This window comes from Physella acuta, unplaced genomic scaffold (assembly GCF_028476545.2).
Source record: "Physella acuta isolate Inbredline_101_S28 unplaced genomic scaffold, ASM2847654v3 ptg000690l, whole genome shotgun sequence".
Taxonomy (NCBI): domain Eukaryota; kingdom Metazoa; phylum Mollusca; class Gastropoda; family Physidae; genus Physella; species Physella acuta.
The window spans coordinates 64,448-82,795 of record NW_026732209.1 but is presented as its reverse complement, the minus strand read 5'-3'; the positions used below and the strand labels follow the sequence as shown (position 1 = coordinate 82,795).

The 18,348-nt window shown below is 36.7% G+C and overlaps 1 protein-coding gene across 4 annotated transcripts in view; it reads right to left on the bottom strand.

Moving 5' to 3' along the window:
- The window catches only part of LOC131949344 (endophilin-B1), a 46,191-nt gene extending 28,375 nt beyond the window's left edge, over positions 1-17,816 (bottom strand). For 3 of the 4 annotated variants that reach the window (XM_059311196.1, XM_059311194.1, XM_059311195.1), the window contains exons 1-4: positions 17,572-17,815; positions 4,122-4,263; positions 1,885-2,013; positions 1,136-1,269 (exon numbers count right to left, since the gene is read on the bottom strand). In XM_059311196.1, the coding sequence (XP_059167179.1) occupies positions 1,136-1,269; positions 1,885-2,013; positions 4,122-4,263; positions 17,572-17,649 (483 nt within the window). In that variant the 5' untranslated portion in view covers positions 17,650-17,815. Of the gene's footprint in view, positions 1-1,135; positions 1,270-1,884; positions 2,014-4,121; positions 4,264-17,571 lie in introns of all 4 variants that reach the window. The other variant, XM_059311193.1, reaches the window with a different exon arrangement.
- Between the last annotated feature and the right edge of the window lie 532 nt (positions 17,817-18,348).

Sequence of the window (18,348 nt, the reverse complement as noted above, 5' to 3'; positions counted from 1 at the left end):
AACATAGTAGTTAGTACTTAACCCTGTGAAACCCCTAGGGAGCAAAGAGCTGCAGCTACCACGATTTAGGCAGCTCTCTTTCAACAGTCCTTCTCCATGATTTTCTTAGGCCTGCCCACTTTTTTGTTTCCCAGTGAGATCCTGTCCAATTCTTTCATCACAATATTTCATCTATTTTTCTAAGGGCCGATTCATCCCCATTTGCAGTTTTAGATGTTGAGAATGTATGGAGAATGACTGTAGCCTCTTACTTTTTTTATTTTATAACCCTTCAGGTCATATAGTAGTACTGCCTAAATATTTATTTTGTAGATTCTTATCTTTCTCTGGAAAGACAGGGTTGTGCAATTTCTTAATGGGTGTAGATATGGCTTTTTATGCTTTTGTCTGCATTGATCACATTCCCAGATAAGTGCATTTGTTTCTCTTGTGGCTTCTAAATTAAGCTGTATGGGGAGATTGTTATCATTCTGACAAACTATGTGTTAATTCCATACATTTTTAGCCTGCTTTAGAGGCTTCTTCAGACTGTTCAATTTGGTTTGAGGCAGACATCATCCAAAAAAAAAAAATCATGATTTTTACAGCTTTTTGGTGTAGTTTTTAGTCTTCTGCATGATCCAATCTGTTACCAGTTAGAACATACATACTTTGAAAGGATGTATTAGTTTTCCCTTGCTGATAAAAGTCCTCATATAGTTTCTGTGCTTTGGAAATAAATGGTGGGGATATACCATATTAGCTCATAGGCCTAAAGATAATATCTCCATTCACCTTTTTGAAGTCTAAAATAGTCATGTATAGGTGGGATTGTCATTTTAGTGACTATTTTATAATTAACATAAATGTGGTCTGTTCATGATCTGCTTTGTCAAAAAAAACTCTATGGTCTAGTCAAATCCGTTGACATGTTTCAATGTAAAATTTGCATTGGCTATTACCCAGTTAGGATTTAGTTGATTTTTTTAAGACATAGTATTAACAAAAACTGAGTTTTCACTGTAATCAAAGCAGACTTTTTTGAAATAAAATTTTTGGAAAAAGACCTTTCAAGTGCAATAAATGATTTTTTAAAATTTAATTTTCCTTTCTGCTTTTAAACATAAAAATATTGTAAAAAAAAAAATGAAAGTACCAAAATTGTTTTCATATCACCCTCTAAAAAGTTGGATAATGGCTGTAAGAAATTGTTAGCTGTACTTGTAACAAAAACTCTTTCAGCATTACCAATTTGTATTTGTGCCTGGCCACATTTTACAAGGGCATTTCCTGAAAGCAAACAATAAATAATTGTTCTAAAAATATTATATCTATATCTATAACTATATATATATATATATATCTATATATCTATATATATCTATATATATCTATATATATCTATATATCTATATATATCTATATATATATATATATATATATATATATATATATATATATATATATATATATATATATATATATATATATATATATATATATCTATATATATCTATATATATATATATATATATATATATATATATCTATCTATCTATCTATCTATCTATATATATATATATATATATATATATATATATATATATATATATATATATATATATAACTATATATATATATATAACTATATATATATATATATATATATATATATATATATGTGTGTGTGTGTGTGTGTGTATGTATGAGTGTGTGTGTGTATACATATCTATTGTGTTTCTTTTTGTTGATGTTTAAATTAACAGTTGAGTTACTTGTAGTTAACAAAGCAAAGGCTATTTGTCTAATTGTTACATGTGTGCATTAGTTATATATTCAAAAGCAGCCTATCTTTATGTAACAAATAAATAAGAGATTTTCTGAATTAACAATAAAATATCTCACCATAGGAAGTGCCAGGCCCAAAATCATTTCCTGCATCAATCATAGCATTTCCAAGAATTTCATATTGTGTAATTCTATCTTTTTTCTTTTTTTCCAATTTTTCATACAAGAGATCTTCCATACGTTGGTCTGAAATTACATTTTAACATTTTAAATCTCACATCCACCCATATACATTTATTATTTTATAGCATCAAAAAGTGTAGATAAGCATTGCTGAATGTGTCTATTATGGTAGTTACACAACAGTACCACCAATACATCCTACTAGCAACTAGCATGCATCATGGTCGTCCACTGATGACGTCACAAACTGTGGGGTGGGTTTTTTTAACTGACTTTTGTGACAATGAACAATGCAAGGGTAAAAAAGGGGTGAGGGGCTGAAGAAATGTAACATAGCATCCTTTTAGTATTTCATAAAATTTAAGTCACTAGACAGATGTTAATTTTCATTACAATTTCATTTAGTGATGAGTTAGGGGGTAGGTAGTTGTATATTTATAATGTCAGTATTTCAGGGTCGGGCCTTACGTGATGCTACTGGGTAGGAGAGGGAGGGCAAAGTCATCTAAAGTAGTGCCACATGACCATTTTCAGACTATCCCCAAAGTTCTCATCTTTTCTATTTTGACCAGCTATGAGTATACAGTGTTGTTGTCACTGAGGTGCATTCTTCGATCCAGCATGTAAATCATCAGTTAGACAGGTCCATCACGTTATTCAGGGAATGAATTGTATTTGATAGTTAATAAAATGCACGAGCCATAAAAAGCATGGTTGAACCTGCTTTATGTTTGTGCTTTGGTCATCAATACCCATGTGGATGACAAAGTATCAATATTGTAACAGCTATTTTGATTTGAACAGGCTCGTTTGCCAAGGTAAAATTTTCTGCATGTTTCTACTTCTAGGAACAAAGTATCCGCTGAGAAAAATTTCCTAACTTCTGTAATTAGACCAATTAAAATTTAATTGTCTTTGTTTTACTATTTCTGTTCACCAAATTGTGAGTGTGTTGAGCATAAAAATTATCAATGAACAGCAAGCAAGTCAAATTTGTTGTCCGGTGTAATGTTACTATAATGTCCTTGAATGACCCAAAAAGTTCAACTTACATGAGCCCAAAACTATCAGAATTGTGTCCCTTGATTTGATGATTATTTTAGCTGCCATAAGTATTTATTTTTACTTCTGTCACAGGGTGTTTTTCACCCATGATGTACTTACAGGTGTAACTCATAATATATTAGTCTGATACAAATGTGTTTTTTCGTGCCCTTATAATGGGTAGACGAGGCATATACCAAGACCCAGTGCCTATGGCAAAAATTCAAAAATGAAAATGGTGATGGTGAAGGTTAAAGCAATGGATAAAATTTTAAAGTTCCTTAAAATGATCAAAAAACAAAATAATTATGAAACTGACAGGGTCTTTTTACTTTATAAAATCCCTAGCTGCATACCCATGTTCCGCAAGGTGAATCTTTTTTAAATGTACCAACTTGGGAACAGAACAAAACTAAACCCAGACGCAAACTGAAACACAATGCAAACACAAACAAAAACACAAATACAAACGCAAAAAAAACAAAAAAAAAACACAAACACAAATGTTAACAACACAAAAGAAAACATAAACATAACGCAAATGCAAACACAACGCAAATACAAACAAACACAATGCAAACAAACCAATGTAAACACAAACCTAAACGAAAATTACAACTCATAACATAAACTCAAACTTAAATACAAACATAACCACATAGTGCTCACAGTCTAGCACTGGACGCCAAATCGCACCCTGCTTGGGCACCGGCAGAACCACCTAATTATCTTATTCCAACAATAATGCCCTCAGAGACATCCATGTATTTTGTATTCATATATATTTTTTTTTAATAAATAACAATATTTAACGTGAGTTCAATTTCTTTTTAAATTACCTGCCCTGTTTTAGCAATGTGAGTGTATTTAAAATTTTCTTCACGTTTTTATGTTGACGTATGCAAAAGCAGGAAAAACTTTGCCGAAGATAAAAAAAATTTAAGTCCTTAGATAAATAGACCCTTCTCCAATACTTATAATAAGACAATGCAATACAAGTAAAATCACGGTATATGGTGTTTACTTTTATGATTCTAGAATCTATAGTGATGACTGATTGGCACACTACGTGGCCGCTTATAGATAAACACAATTTTTTTAAATTACTGAAACTGAAGTGTTCTTACTTGGATTAGGTTGCAATAATGCATCAGTCTGTTTTAGTATAGTTTCAGTCCATAACTTTGTTTTATCAGATCTTTGCATTAAATTTTCAAACTGAGCATCAAGTTCTGTTTTCTCAGCAGTACCTAATTTTTCTTCTGTGAACTGTGGAAGTTAAAGAACAAAAAACAAAACATTTCATATGCTATCTTCTTCATACCTCAATACACTTTTTTGAACATTTCTAAATTGTCTAAATATTATATTTAGGTACATAATATTTAGGGGTTGTCCATAAATGACGTCACACTCGTAGGGGGGAGGGGACTACATAATTTTGTGACAGTGTAGTGAGGGGGAGGGGGGGTTAGATCGTGTGACATCACACTTTTTCATTATAAAAAAGCAATGTTAGAAAATGAATTTTAGCCATTATTTCACGTTTTAGAAAACTGTTTTAATAAATTGTAATTGGAATTGATTAAAATGCTCTATGTTGGCAGAGTTCAGAAAAAGAATTTGGAAAAACATCGTATTTTAAGAAAAATTCAACTGCAATTTAGAGGGGGTTGTAGGCTGAGGTGTGATGCCAATTGAGGGGGGGGGGTCTGGCTTTTTGTGACGATTTGTGATCGAGGGTAAGGGGGGGAGGTAAAAATCATCAAAAAGGCGTAACAACATTTATGGATGACCCCTTATGTAAAATACAATAGAAAATGTGAAAATTATCATCTAACAAAATGGGAATTTTTTAAGTTAAATAATAAACCTGGCATGAGCTCAAATGGGCCACCTAGAACAGAGTATAAAAGCAGTAACGAATGAGAACTATGATGATGAAGTAAGTATAACATAAAAATCTGATAATTTTACCCAGCACCTCAACGGAGAATACAGCACTTCCTTAGACCACCACCACTTATACTATGTAACATTTCTAAGATCCAAGCCTGCAGTCATGAGTCCTTCGGCTCTAAAAAGCAAGTAATGCTGTGACTTCCATAAATGCAATAAGCTCCCACCTATAGTCTTCAGCTGCCCTTTACACTCCATACAAAGCTTGTGATTATCATGTACAGAACCAATGCCAATAATGATGACAAGGTAGACCGCCCCAAGCTCTGCTCTTGAAAGTGATGTTCCGATAATGTTGGACTCATATTGAACTCAAGCCTATACTAAGCTCTTGCATTACATACCTCCTGTCGTACACAAAGTCTTATAGTATTGAGAGTTGAGCTTTTGTTCTGTGCCATGTTGTGAAACATGCCTGCAAGCGATTTTGTCTTGAATTGCATTGTCAAATATCATTTTTGCCAGGAGCTATTTGGTTAGAGCAGTGGATCTTTGATAGAACCCCAGGGTTTGGTGAGTCTGTCTCAGGAGTTTGGCTGAGGTGAAGATGCATGCCTGATTCGTATAATTTACAATCATATTTAGTCAGTGCGGATAACAAGAAGGGTTCTGTGAGTGCGCATGTAGAACTGGTGGGGTTCTGTACCTCCATAAAGGTTAAGAACCACTGGGTTAAAGTCTTATTGTCAGAGGTTATTTTAATCAGGAGTCAATATGTTGGGGCCAATTCGTCAGCAGGCATTTGATGGGTGGCCTTTTTGGCAGGAATGATGTGCTGAGGTTGTTTAACATGTCTCTGGGTAGCAGGCTTTGCAAGAGTTATGATGATTTTCATTTAACATAGCACTGTAAGAATCTTCCCTCAATGAATTCATGCATTTTTTCCTGTTTATCCCTTCATTATATGTCATAAATTACTGACCTGCTTGAGTTTATGTCACCTCCACCTCCCTTACCATATCATGGGTCTACAACATATTCCCAAAAGACACTTGCCAGAATGGACACTTGCTGTAAGGCCAATTTCCGGAATGGACACTAGCCCAAATGCAACAAACGCCTGAATGGACACTTGCCCAAATGTGACAAATACATAAAATTTTGTCTACATAACTGAAGATGTATTCAAGTAATAGGCTTTTGAGAAACCGAAAATAGAATAAGTGCCACTTCCAGTTGATATAGAAATGCAAATTTAATATCAATATAGTACTTGTATATGAAATTGCATCAACCTAGCTGTAACGGTCCTCAAGTTATCAAGTTTACTGACACAGACATATAGACAAAATTGCAAAACTAAGTTTTTCTTACTCAGAGAGGTGTACAAAGTCAAGATTTCTCAAAATCTAAATTTTGTCCATGATTACAAAACTTTCTCAGTTTTAGCGCATTTTATTTGCAGCTACACGTCGACCTCCGGTTAAATGCGAAGTGGAGTTTTATCTACTTACTAAGACTCTATACTTCACATACGAGAAAGTAAAAATGGGACTTGCTCAATATATATAACATGCATCTGACAAAAATTCTATAACTGATATTATCAGTCATTAAATTTTTTCATTTCAAAGGGCAGAATTTAATCTAAATATTAAATAAGACTGTACTTGTAACCAAGTTTATTTAGATCTACCTCTAGACTAAATGGTGAGTTAAAATACGTCGAAATTCCCAGTTTTCCCGGCCAGGAAATTAAATTTAGAATTTCCTGTTTTTTTCCCGGCTGCGTGGAAACCCTGTTATTACCTCTCCCCCACATTATTAGCGCGTCAGATTTAAATTAAATAATAATTACTATTAATTAGCCAACATTAGGGCCTCATTATTAGGCCTTTAGGGCGACCTTATATGGCTAAAATAATGGATTACCGATTCTATTCAGTGGCGGAACTAGAAAAAAAGGGCCACCCCGCAAAAATGTTTTAGGCCCCCCTTCCATATATAAATATATATATAGGCCTATATATGTATATGTATGTATATGTATGTATATGTATATATATATATATATATATATATATATATATATATATATATATATATATACACATATATACACACACAAAATACGAACATAGGATACTCATTGGTGGCCTGTTCGGGTTTTGAAAAAAAATGTTTTTTTCCCAATGAAACAAATTACTACATCATGTCATGTGTGGAAGTGCTTCAGTGTGTTTTGGGAAAATCAGTTTTATGTTATTTTTGCTATGAGTCCTCTCAACTTCTAGTCGGCCAAAAGAATTTAAAACATGAAAGCTTTGTATAAGAAATAGTGTCTCATGTTATGATTATTTTATGTTTTTTTTTAAATTTATATTATTAATTTTAAATACATTTCATTTTTATACAATGTCATTCTTTAGTAAGTACTTTTTAAAAAAAAAAATAATTAAGAGAAGTAATTGCTTTTTAATTTGTTTAGTACAAATCTATTAAAATGAGCTTATGAGCACCCCTTTTACTATTTAAAAAAGGGAAATAAGTCATGGAAGTGGTTTGAACGTTTGCTTATCTTTGCTAAGTTTAATTAATAAGGAGAAAGAGGACTCGGCTTTCACAAAATCCAACCGCAGCTACGGTAATCTTTTTACAGAACAACCATCAAGTCAAAAATGCAAGAAAATAATAAAAAATGTTGGCTATCTATAAAAAATTTATTATGGTCGGCTGTGGACAAATGTCCCCCCCCCCCCCGCGAGGCCTCAACCAACTGGCGGGCTTGTTGCAAAAAGTTAAAAATAAACTCAAAACAATAATATAAACAATCACTTGAAAAAAGTTCAGGCCACATATCACGCCAGCGTATTGATGTGTATCGTGCCTTAAGCCTTAATGAAGATCAACTACATCTACATCTCCCTTCATTATCATTCCTGATAATAAATTAATTACTTCATTTATAACATAACATAATTAAAAATTTTCTGTATAATCATATTGATTTACAAAAAAATTTCGTTCCTTCCCTGCCCTTCCTTACTTTGTTTTCAGTTGCACTTTTATCTCTGTGATTAAATGTGTATGACCCTATTACCATATTTTTTTACTACCAATGGCCTCAATATATATATATATATATATATATATATATATATATATATATATATATATATATATATATATATATATATATTTATATATATTTATATATATATATATATATATATTTATATAGGTCAAGACAGGGACCATGGACTACCATGTGTAGTAGTGTTTTTCTTTTTTTACTTTCTCATATATACAAAGTATAGAAAAAGTCCTGTAATCGTGCAAAAAAAAAAAAAAAAAAAAGATTTGAGTTTTACACCTCACTGATACGGAAAAACATAGTTTTGCAATCTTGTCCGTATGTCTGTGTGTGTGTCTCTGTGTGTGTAAACACGATAACTTGAGTACCGTTACAGCTGGGTTGATGAAATTTCATATATAGGTATTTTATCAAAATTGTAGATCCTGATCAACTTTTGAGCGATTTCCGATAACCGGAAGTGGTACTTTTTCTACTTTGAATTTTTCAAAAGCCTATAACTTGAGTACTATTTCAGATAGATAAATGAAATTTCACATGTAAGTAAAAGATCTAATTCTCTACCTTCTATCAAATTTTGAGTAATTTCCGTTGACCAGAAGTACTAATTTACGCTATTTCCAATTTCTCATAAAACGCATGTAAATTTATAAAGTACTAATAATATTGCGCACTATTATGCACATTTTGTTTTGGCGTTCGCTTGGTGCGCAATTCTTTTTTCTACTAGATTTTATTCTATTTTTAAAAGTTAAAAAAGTTTAAAGTAAACAAAAATCATGTCTATATTCTGAGTTGCCATCCCACGTAGTGTTATATTAGAATATTCGAGAAAGTTTAGGGGAGATCACTCCTGGTTTATTTTGAAATGTTGCCTAACCACGTTTGTGTAGAATTTAGGCATTCGTACAGTAATCAATTATTGAAATATTTGTACCATACTACATAATTAATTTGTTGTAAGATATTTTTTTTTAAATGTATTTTTGTTTATTTAAAATAAAACGATAAATGTAACTCCAAGTCTCTTTGCAGGGGTGGGGATGTCAGTATTTATTTAACATTCAGGCAAAAATGCATGACTTTCTGAAATAGTAGTGATCACTTCGTGAAGTAGGTGAACAATAAGGAGGCTTTTACTACTCAGACATTCTCTTTTCTCCTGTTCATGTAGGCAGTTTCTTCTTGTCCCACGCAATCTGTACATTAACTGATATTTGATAGGGATTTTCTATTTTCGGTACCTTCCATTACTAGGCCTAAATAATATTTGGGAGTTAAACTTTTCCAGGATGTCCTAAGTCTACGGCATGTAAACTTACCATGTGAATGTGCTAAGACTATTTAAAATTGTACTATATTGAAAGAGTTATCGCGCTGGGACACTGCACATTGTCTCTTGATTTTAAAACAGTAATGACATAGTTTAGTAGAAAGCAAGTTATAATTTTGTATAGTTCACCATATTTTTGAATAAGCTCACAACAGCATTAATTTAGGCAATTCACGTTTTGCATACTTTTATTATGTTCTGATCGATATTCTCAGCGATTAGACTAAAAAATGTACAAATGGCTAGTTAGCATCAAACACTAATCGTCCATTGTTAAAATTAGACCGGTATTGTGAATAATACGCAAAAGTTATGATTTTAAGAATATATTTCTTAAATGACCATGAAACATTGTTAAAAAGACTGAATCACGTTCTCGTCGTTTTCAGCAGCCATCATTACCATGACGGTAAAAAAAGTAGGTCAAGCGACAACCTATGAGAGAGGGATGGATAAATGTTTTTTTTGTATTGTGCCGAATAAAAGTAAGGATGTGTTGTTGCAGATCATTCAAGAATGTGTCCAAGAATGTGTTGCCCCTGGGTCGATTGTGATGAGTGACTGTTGGAAATCGTACGATTGTTTGTCTGATGAGGGTTTTGTACATCTTAAGGTGAACCATCCTTACAATTTTAAAGACCCCGAGACTGGGGCACACACTAATGGTATAGAGGGCACGTGGTCCGCCGTCAAAAAAGGTCTGCCAACCCACGGCTGTCCTGGACAGCTGGCGAATTATTTGGCTGAATATACTTGGCGGCGGGAACATAAGCATGTTAAAAATCTTTTTGTTGTATTTTTAAATGCAATTAAGCATGTCTATAAGCCCCAATCCAATGATTAGTTGTATGTTTTTTTCTTTTCATTTTTTGCCTTCTTTATTTGTTAAGGCATGTATACTTTCTGTTACTTTTCAGCCTTAAAAATTTTGTTGTACAGTAGTTAAGACAATGTATTATTTTGCCTTAACGTATGTAAGGCTATCTATATTATTTTAAAAACTTCGCCATAAAGTTTGAATGGCAATCTATGATATTATTTGTTACAAATTTTTGTCTTAACCTTTGAAAGGCAATCTATTAAATTTTGAACAAAATGAATTACCCTCTTTAATATAGCCTACCTTGACATGGTAAGAGGGCTTAATAGTCTTAATCTTCGATTATTTATTTTTGAAAATTCCAAGATTTGTCTAGACCAAAGGACTATAAACAATAAACAAAATGAATATTTGGCACCTCATCCCTACACTTCATTATTTTCAATAATAATATAATACTAATAGGCCTAATACTAATATTTTAGTATTAATACTTCCCCTCTTTCCACCCTCACCCCGCAATATTTGACATTGTAACAACAACAACCTCACGGTAAATGGTCAAGGACGTCTGCATCATTTTTCTCATGCAAATTGCTTCCCTTCGCGACTACACACACTACTGCTGTGTCAGGGATTTCAGTGGCGAAAACCTATATTCTATGTACTTCTTTTGCATACTTAGGGAGTTGTTTGTGTGCTTCTAATCATATTTTGGATTACCTATGTTTCAATATTGACATTGTGTTTTTGAATTAGGATAATGTCGTCAACTATCTGAAAGTATATTCTTCATTTTGCAATGAATGATAGCTGTTATTTTCACATCGCACATGTGTAAGCTCATTCATTACCATCTCCAGGTGTAGCGAAAGATGGCGGATTTACTCAGTATGGTGTGTTTCTCATTTCATCAGCAGGCCTAATTCTTTCGGATTTTATAAGTGTAACTGGGGTAGGCCTAACTACCAGTTACAAATGATAACGAACGAGAACCCGAGACACAGTGTTGGTCTGATGCAACCGATAACAGGTGGCTTATTGGGTCGGGCTGATAACAACCTCAAAGCCAACGCGTGCTATTTTGGGAAACGGTATTCAGACGGCCTGTCAACTTTGATGGATAGGACGCAGATGTTATTTTACGGTCTGTACGTTTGAACTACGCAACTGGTGGTCGGAGATCGAGTACAAGTATCGATTACGGAGGAATACAAGTACGGAGACGAGTACGGATACAAGGCATAAATAGGGGGGGACGGCAGAACTCTCTCTCTCTCTTCCCGTTTCAGCGAGCTCTCTTCCATCTTCATCGCTCGCTTAGATCAGTCAGTCTGTGTGACTATGTCAAGTCGGTTATAGAACGGGTTAGCCGTATTGTGTTAAGGAGGATTATAGACATGTGGATTCAGTTATATAAAGCCTAGTGAAGGACTGTTAGGGGTCAGTTGATTCAGACTATTATTGAGAAGCATTCCTGTTGATTTATTGTGTTATTATGAAGCATTTCTTGATTCATGTAATAAAGGATCAATAGCGAACCTGCATCTTGAGTATCTATACTGTGGTCAATGTTGTCTAGAATGAGTGGTTAAACTCGTTAACACGTGGCACTACAGGCAATTAGGTCTCATTACATGTGGCGTTGCGAGCATGGTAACTGTTGGCTCGTTACAATTGGCGTTGTCGGCAGGATAAATGTTCACTCGTCACAATTGGCGCTGCGAGCAGGGTAACTGTTGGCTCGTTACAATTGGCGTTGTCGGCAGGATAAATGTTCGCTCGTCACAATTGGCGCTGCGATCAGGATGAATTCAACTAGACTTGCCGTTTAAGGCACCGATAGTCAACCTTGTGCATAACTGTGTTTAGTGTGTGTGTGAATTCGGACATTCAGGAACTGTGAAAATTGAGGAACGAGGAAAAAATTTTTCATACACACACGGTAAGAAAGAACTCTTTTTTTTTAGTACTTAAGGAAGAAAATGTCTACTCTGGACGAGAAGCAGACCCATATAGTGGTCCTACCCAGAGAGTCCCATATTAACAAATTTTACGGGGACGGAGACCCAACTTTAACCAACAGGTTCAGTGAAGAGGTCAAAGCGGCCTGGGCCTCGAGACATATGTCACCAGAGGAAAGATTAAGACTGCTGATGGGCAGTATAGGTGAAACGGTTAGGGCAGAGGTTAAGTGCCACGATAGGACCGTCCAATCAGATCCAGATAAGGTGCTGGATCTGATTATGGAGACCTTTGGGGAGAGACGGTCGGGAGTGCAACTGCTATCGGGATTCGTGGGCTTAAAGCAGAGAATGGCGGAGAGTGTGATGGAGTACTCACACAGGATGAACAGGGCCTTTGATTTGGTAAAGGGCAAATCACCGGACATTGATGTACGCCTACTGAGGGACCATTTCATCGAGGGGCTAGCAACCCCGATCTTAAGGAGAGAGTTGAAAGAGGAGGTCCACAGAGACCAGCAGTTGACCTTCCTTCAGGTCAGGAACTCAGCGATCCGCAGGTCCGAGGATGAGGACCAATCGAACTGTTCGGTGGACAAAGTCTCTGTGCCTGAACAGAGACAATCCCCACCCACAGGGGCCGACACGATGGAGACCATGATGGCTCAACTGTTGGCCCACCTAGAGAAGGTTGACCAACGCTTGAAGTGGTTGGAAAGCAGGTCAACAGCTGAGAATCAGGAAAAGAACGGGACAAAACAGGGACGGGTTGGACGGCCGCGTCCTGCCAAGCCATCACTCCAATGGACGGCAGACGGTCGACCAATTTGTTTGTCTTGTTCACAACCCGGACATATGGCACGGTACTGTCCGGTGAAACGATCGCCCTCTGTAAGGCAGGTCAAGGCTACAGAGCGGCGAGGTAAGGACTTGGTAAACAAAATGACACAGAAACACAGTAAGGAGAAAAAGAAAGGTAAAACACAACTAATGGAAAAAATGAACTGTGAAATGAACTTGAATGTTGAAAAGTTTCAAGTGAACAATTTGTTGGTAGAGAAAAATGATGATAAGAAGAAAATTGGTAGACTTAATAAAGGAATTCAAAGTCTAACCAGGAAACTGGATAGGAAAAGTTCATGCAAATCAAAAGCACAGGAGAAATGTTCATCTTTAAAGTGTCTGTTATCGGAAGAAGTAAATAAAAATATTAGACAACAGAACAGTGTTGGCAAACTAGAAGGAATGAAAGAGTCTCAAACAAGACTTGAAGAAAAATTATCAGATATTGAAAAAGAACTTCAAATTACAGCAAGGCTGGGATCCATCGAACAGCGATGGGCAGCAGAATTGGCACTCGTTGACCTAGAGAGAAAACATCGCCCGGGGCGGTCCAATGGCAATGCGGACGCTTTATCAAGGAATCCTTACGAGACACCGGGTGATGAGGAAGAAACACTGACAGGAATATGTGAGGTCAGAGCGTCAACAGATATCCCTCATGGGGTACAAGTGATGCAAAACGGGCAGACCGGGGTGGAGCACATATCCACGGAACCCGAACATATGGACAGTAGTGATTTTAATTGCCTTAATCACCAAAAGATAAGAGATGCCCAGAGAACGGATAGTGGCTTACAACCGCTATTGAAATACGTCCAGGAACAAAAATTCCCAGGAAGAAGGGAAAGAGAACAATTTGGTCGAGAAACAAAGAAAATACTGAGTCAGTGGAACCGTCTCAGTATAAAGGATGGTGTTCTCATGCGGAGAATTCATGACCAAATTGATGGCACAATACACCAGGTGGTGGTGCCGGGACAATTACGAGAAGAAGTGCTAAGGTTGGCACATGACAGGGCAGGACACCAAGGTCAGGTGGTGGTGCCTGGACAGTTAAGAGAAGAAGTGCTAAGGTTGGCACATGACAGGGCAGGACACCAGGGTCAGGACAGGACGCACAAAATATTACGACGGAGGTGTTACTGGCCCAATATGGAAATGGAGGTCAAACGCCATTGTGAGGCTTGTGTGAGGTGTCAGCATGCGAAAATGCCAGTTGTCAAAATGAGACAGCCATCAGGACACCTACTAGCGACAAAACCACTAGAGATTGTGGCTATGGATTTTACGTCGTTGGAGCAATCATCGGATGGGACGGAACATGTGTTGGTAATGACTGATGTATTCACCAAATGGACGGTGGCGGTGCCCACGCGAGATCAGACTGCCAAAACAGTGGCAAAGGTCTTAATAGAACATTGGTTCATCAAATATGGCATACCAAGACAATTACATTCTGACCAAGGAAGGGCTTTCGAGTCAGAAGTAATTAACCAACTGTGCAGCCACTACGGGATTAACAAATCTAGAACAACCACATTTAATCCGAAAGGAAACGGACAGTGTGAACGGTTCAACCGCAGCATGCATGATTTGCTGCGTACGCTAGAACCTGAACAGAAAAAACGTTGGCCTGATTTTCTCCCAGAGTTGGTATATCTATACAACTGCACACCCCATGCCACAACCGGCTTTACGCCATACATGTTGCTGTTCGGACGGGAGGCTCGACTCCCTCTTGATTTGTTCCTAGGAAAAAGGGAGAGTATGACTGGCTCATACACCGCACTGGAATATGTGAATGAACATATGAGAAGAATTAGAGAAATGTACAGGGTAGTACAGGAAAGACTAGAACATGAATCTCGGCGAAGGGAACCGCCGATACAGACGAAGGACCCGCCACTCAAACTGAATGACAGGGTATTACTGCGTAGCCACCCGTTAGGCAGAAACAAAATCCACGATCTCTGGGGACAGGAGATATGGCAAGTCGTGGAGATGCCTAAAGCAGCAGGTGGCCCCTTTAAGATAAGACCCATCGATCACGCCAAACCGGATCGGTGGGCGAATATTGCTCAATTAAAGAAATATTGGAATAGGCAAGAAGAGCAGTTACACACAGAGAAACCCAAGACAATTAGGGAACCGGAAGTTATAACGGAAATTCACATACCCATTCCGGAACCATATCACCATCAACAGAACAAACGCGATATACAAGTGGAGGATACCGGCAACAATGAGGATCCCGGTCCCTCCAGAAGCAGAGAGACAGTAGACCATCAGATAAGTGGTCCGCGGAGAAGTTTAAGGAACAGAAGGAATACGAAATTTTTTGTCAGCAACCATCAATTCTTTCATGGTCGCGCTGGTATGAAAACAGACTGTTCAAAGAGCTATAGAAGTGAACTGGTGAAGGCACCAAATGGAAAGGGTGGATGTGAATTCTAGAACTGTTTTGTGTCTCAGGAAGATGATGTAGACACAGTTGATATGTGAAATAGGTAGAACTGTCAATCGTATACGAATGGAACGTCGTGGACAGTGAGTGGAACAATAGATTTTTTTTTCTACGACTGTGCGATTGACTTTGGAGGAGTGCACCTGCCAGGCGTTGTTTGTGGTTGAAAACACACAAAAAAAGCAGGGGTGGATGTAACTGGGGTAGGCCTAACTACCAGTTACAAATGATAACGAACGAGAACCCGAGACACAGTGTTGGTCTGATGCAACCGATAACAGGTGGCTTATTGGGTCGGGCTGATAACAACCTCAAAGCCAACGCGTGCTATTTTGGGAAACGGTATTCAGACGGCCTGTCAACTTTGATGGATAGGACGCAGATGTTATTTTACGGTCTGTACGTTTGAACTACGCAACTGGTGGTCGGAGATCGAGTACAAGTATCGATTACGGAGGAATACAAGTACGGAGACGAGTACGGATACAAGGCATAAATAGGGGGGGACGGCAGAACTCTCTCTCTCTCTTCCCGTTTCAGCGAGCTCTCTTCCATCTTCATCGCTCGCTTAGATCAGTCAGTCTGTGTGACTATGTCAAGTCGGTTATAGAACGGGTTAGCCGTATTGTGTTAAGGAGGATTATAGACATGTGGATTCAGTTATATAAAGCCTAGTGAAGGACTGTTAGGGGTCAGTTGATTCAGACTATTATTGAGAAGCATTCCTGTTGATTTATTGTGTTATTATGAAGCATTTCTTGATTCATGTAATAAAGGATCAATAGCGAACCTGCATCTTGAGTATCTATACTGTGGTCAATGTTGTCTAGAATGAGTGGTTAAACTCGTTAACACGTGGCACTACAGGCAATTAGGTCTCATTACATGTGGCGTTGCGAGCATGGTAACTGTTGGCTCGTTACAATTGGCGTTGTCGGCAGGATAAATGTTCGCTCGTCACATAAGTGTACGTTTAATTCTTGCGGATATTTTGTGTGTGCTGTTTATTTTCAAAACACGGACACGTGTGTAAGTAGTAAATGCATACTATACCCTATATACTTAATTATATAATAAAAAAAAAAACACTAACTCAAAACAGCTATATTTATCGTAGTAAGGCTTAAACAGTTAACGAGAAAGTAATTTTTTATTTTAAAGTAAGGACCGTGCCGGATTCATTTGAACTTTATAAACCTCCATTAATCCCTGCCCATTTTATTTATTATGTTCATAAGCTATTATGTAGGCTAAGGGTTGTTTTGGTCGTTTTTTTCGTCGTCTTCCAGATTTTTGTCAATAAACTGGTATTAAGTTCACGAGATTGTCCAAAAATCACTCATGTGTGACAGCGATTGGTCAATCTGATACCTTCACGTGGTTTAACACGTGCTCACAGGGGCCCTTGTTTACATTAAATAAACAAGGCCGATTCTAGCCGGAATAAGATACGCATGCGATACGCATGCGCAATGGAGAGAAACTACGACTTGCCTTAGCGGCGATGTTTTCGATGGTACTGCGCATGCGTGTGTTACAACCGCAGAACCCTAACACCAACCCTAATCCTATCCTTAACCCTATCCCAAATCCTATCCCTAACCCTAATCCTATCCCTAGCTCTAATCCTATCCCTAACCCTATTCCTAATCCTACCCCTAACCATCATTCTAGCCCTAACCCTATCCATAGGTCGCTGCGCATGCGCAGAGCTATCTTTTGCTGACTAAGGGGAGAAAAATCTTCTTCTGAGTAGACACTTCGAATAAACAAACCCCCAAAATGGCCTTTTTTGTAAATAATTCTTGAAAAAAAATGGCTGCGTATTTTTAAAGTGTCATTTTAGGGCCCATTTTAAAAAAACGTAAAAAAATCCTAACTACACGGAGCAAATATGGCTTTTCCTGCCCTTTTAGGCTCCAAAAATGCTGTGTTTACATGATGTTTGATTGGTTGGTGGCGAATACAATGAAATCTCAAGGGTTTTCCCTAAATTTTTACCATAATATATCTTAGATCTAGATTATCTAGGTCAATCAATTATCTAGACCTAGATCTATCTACTAAATTTATCTATTTATTGTTAGGCCTAATTAGTTTAATAATTAGGCCTATCTTTAGTAATAGTATCTTAATCTTAGGCCAAATAAAAAATTTAACCTGCACTGCTCTGTTGAAAACAGTCGATGCACCTCCGGCAACTTTTTTAAATTTGGCATTTAAAGAATTCAGGTCCATGTCTGTTTAATGAATGTTTTAGGAATATTTTATAGAATACGTTTTAAAAATCAAGAAACTACAGTAGCTTTGTGATTAACAATTCAAGGCTATCCTATGCGAATTCGTCAACCATCAACAGGTAGCCCTACACTACAATCAATAGATTGACGTTTATTACTGCCAACAAGATACCACTTCCGTGTCATAGGACAAAATTATTCATCCATTGGTTAACCCGGCAGTTTTGTTTTCATTTTTAGCCCAAAAAACAAGAGCATACAAAATGCAGTCCTATTAGTTCAAAATCTGATAGATGATCGATCAGCCGATCAAGATCTAGATCTAGATCTAGATTAGATTTCTAGATCTATTTCTGTACAAAATCTGCAATTAAAATTAATTATATTACTTAGCCTAGAATCTAGATCTTCATCTCGTCTATTTATTTAATAGGCCCCTAAGTACTTTAAAAAAAACAAGTTAATAAAAAGTCTAGTGACAATTTAAGCGCAATTTCCTTAATTATTTTTTTGTGACCGAACGAAAGGATATTTTTGAAAACTTTCTTCGGCAATATTGTTCTAAATTATGGCAGGAATCGATTGGTAAATGTTTCTGGTCTGGTTACCGAGATATGGGCCAAAAACAGCATTTTTTTCGAGGTTTTTTTTTGGCTTTTCCGGGAAATCCAGGAAGGAATTCCGGGAATTTATTTGG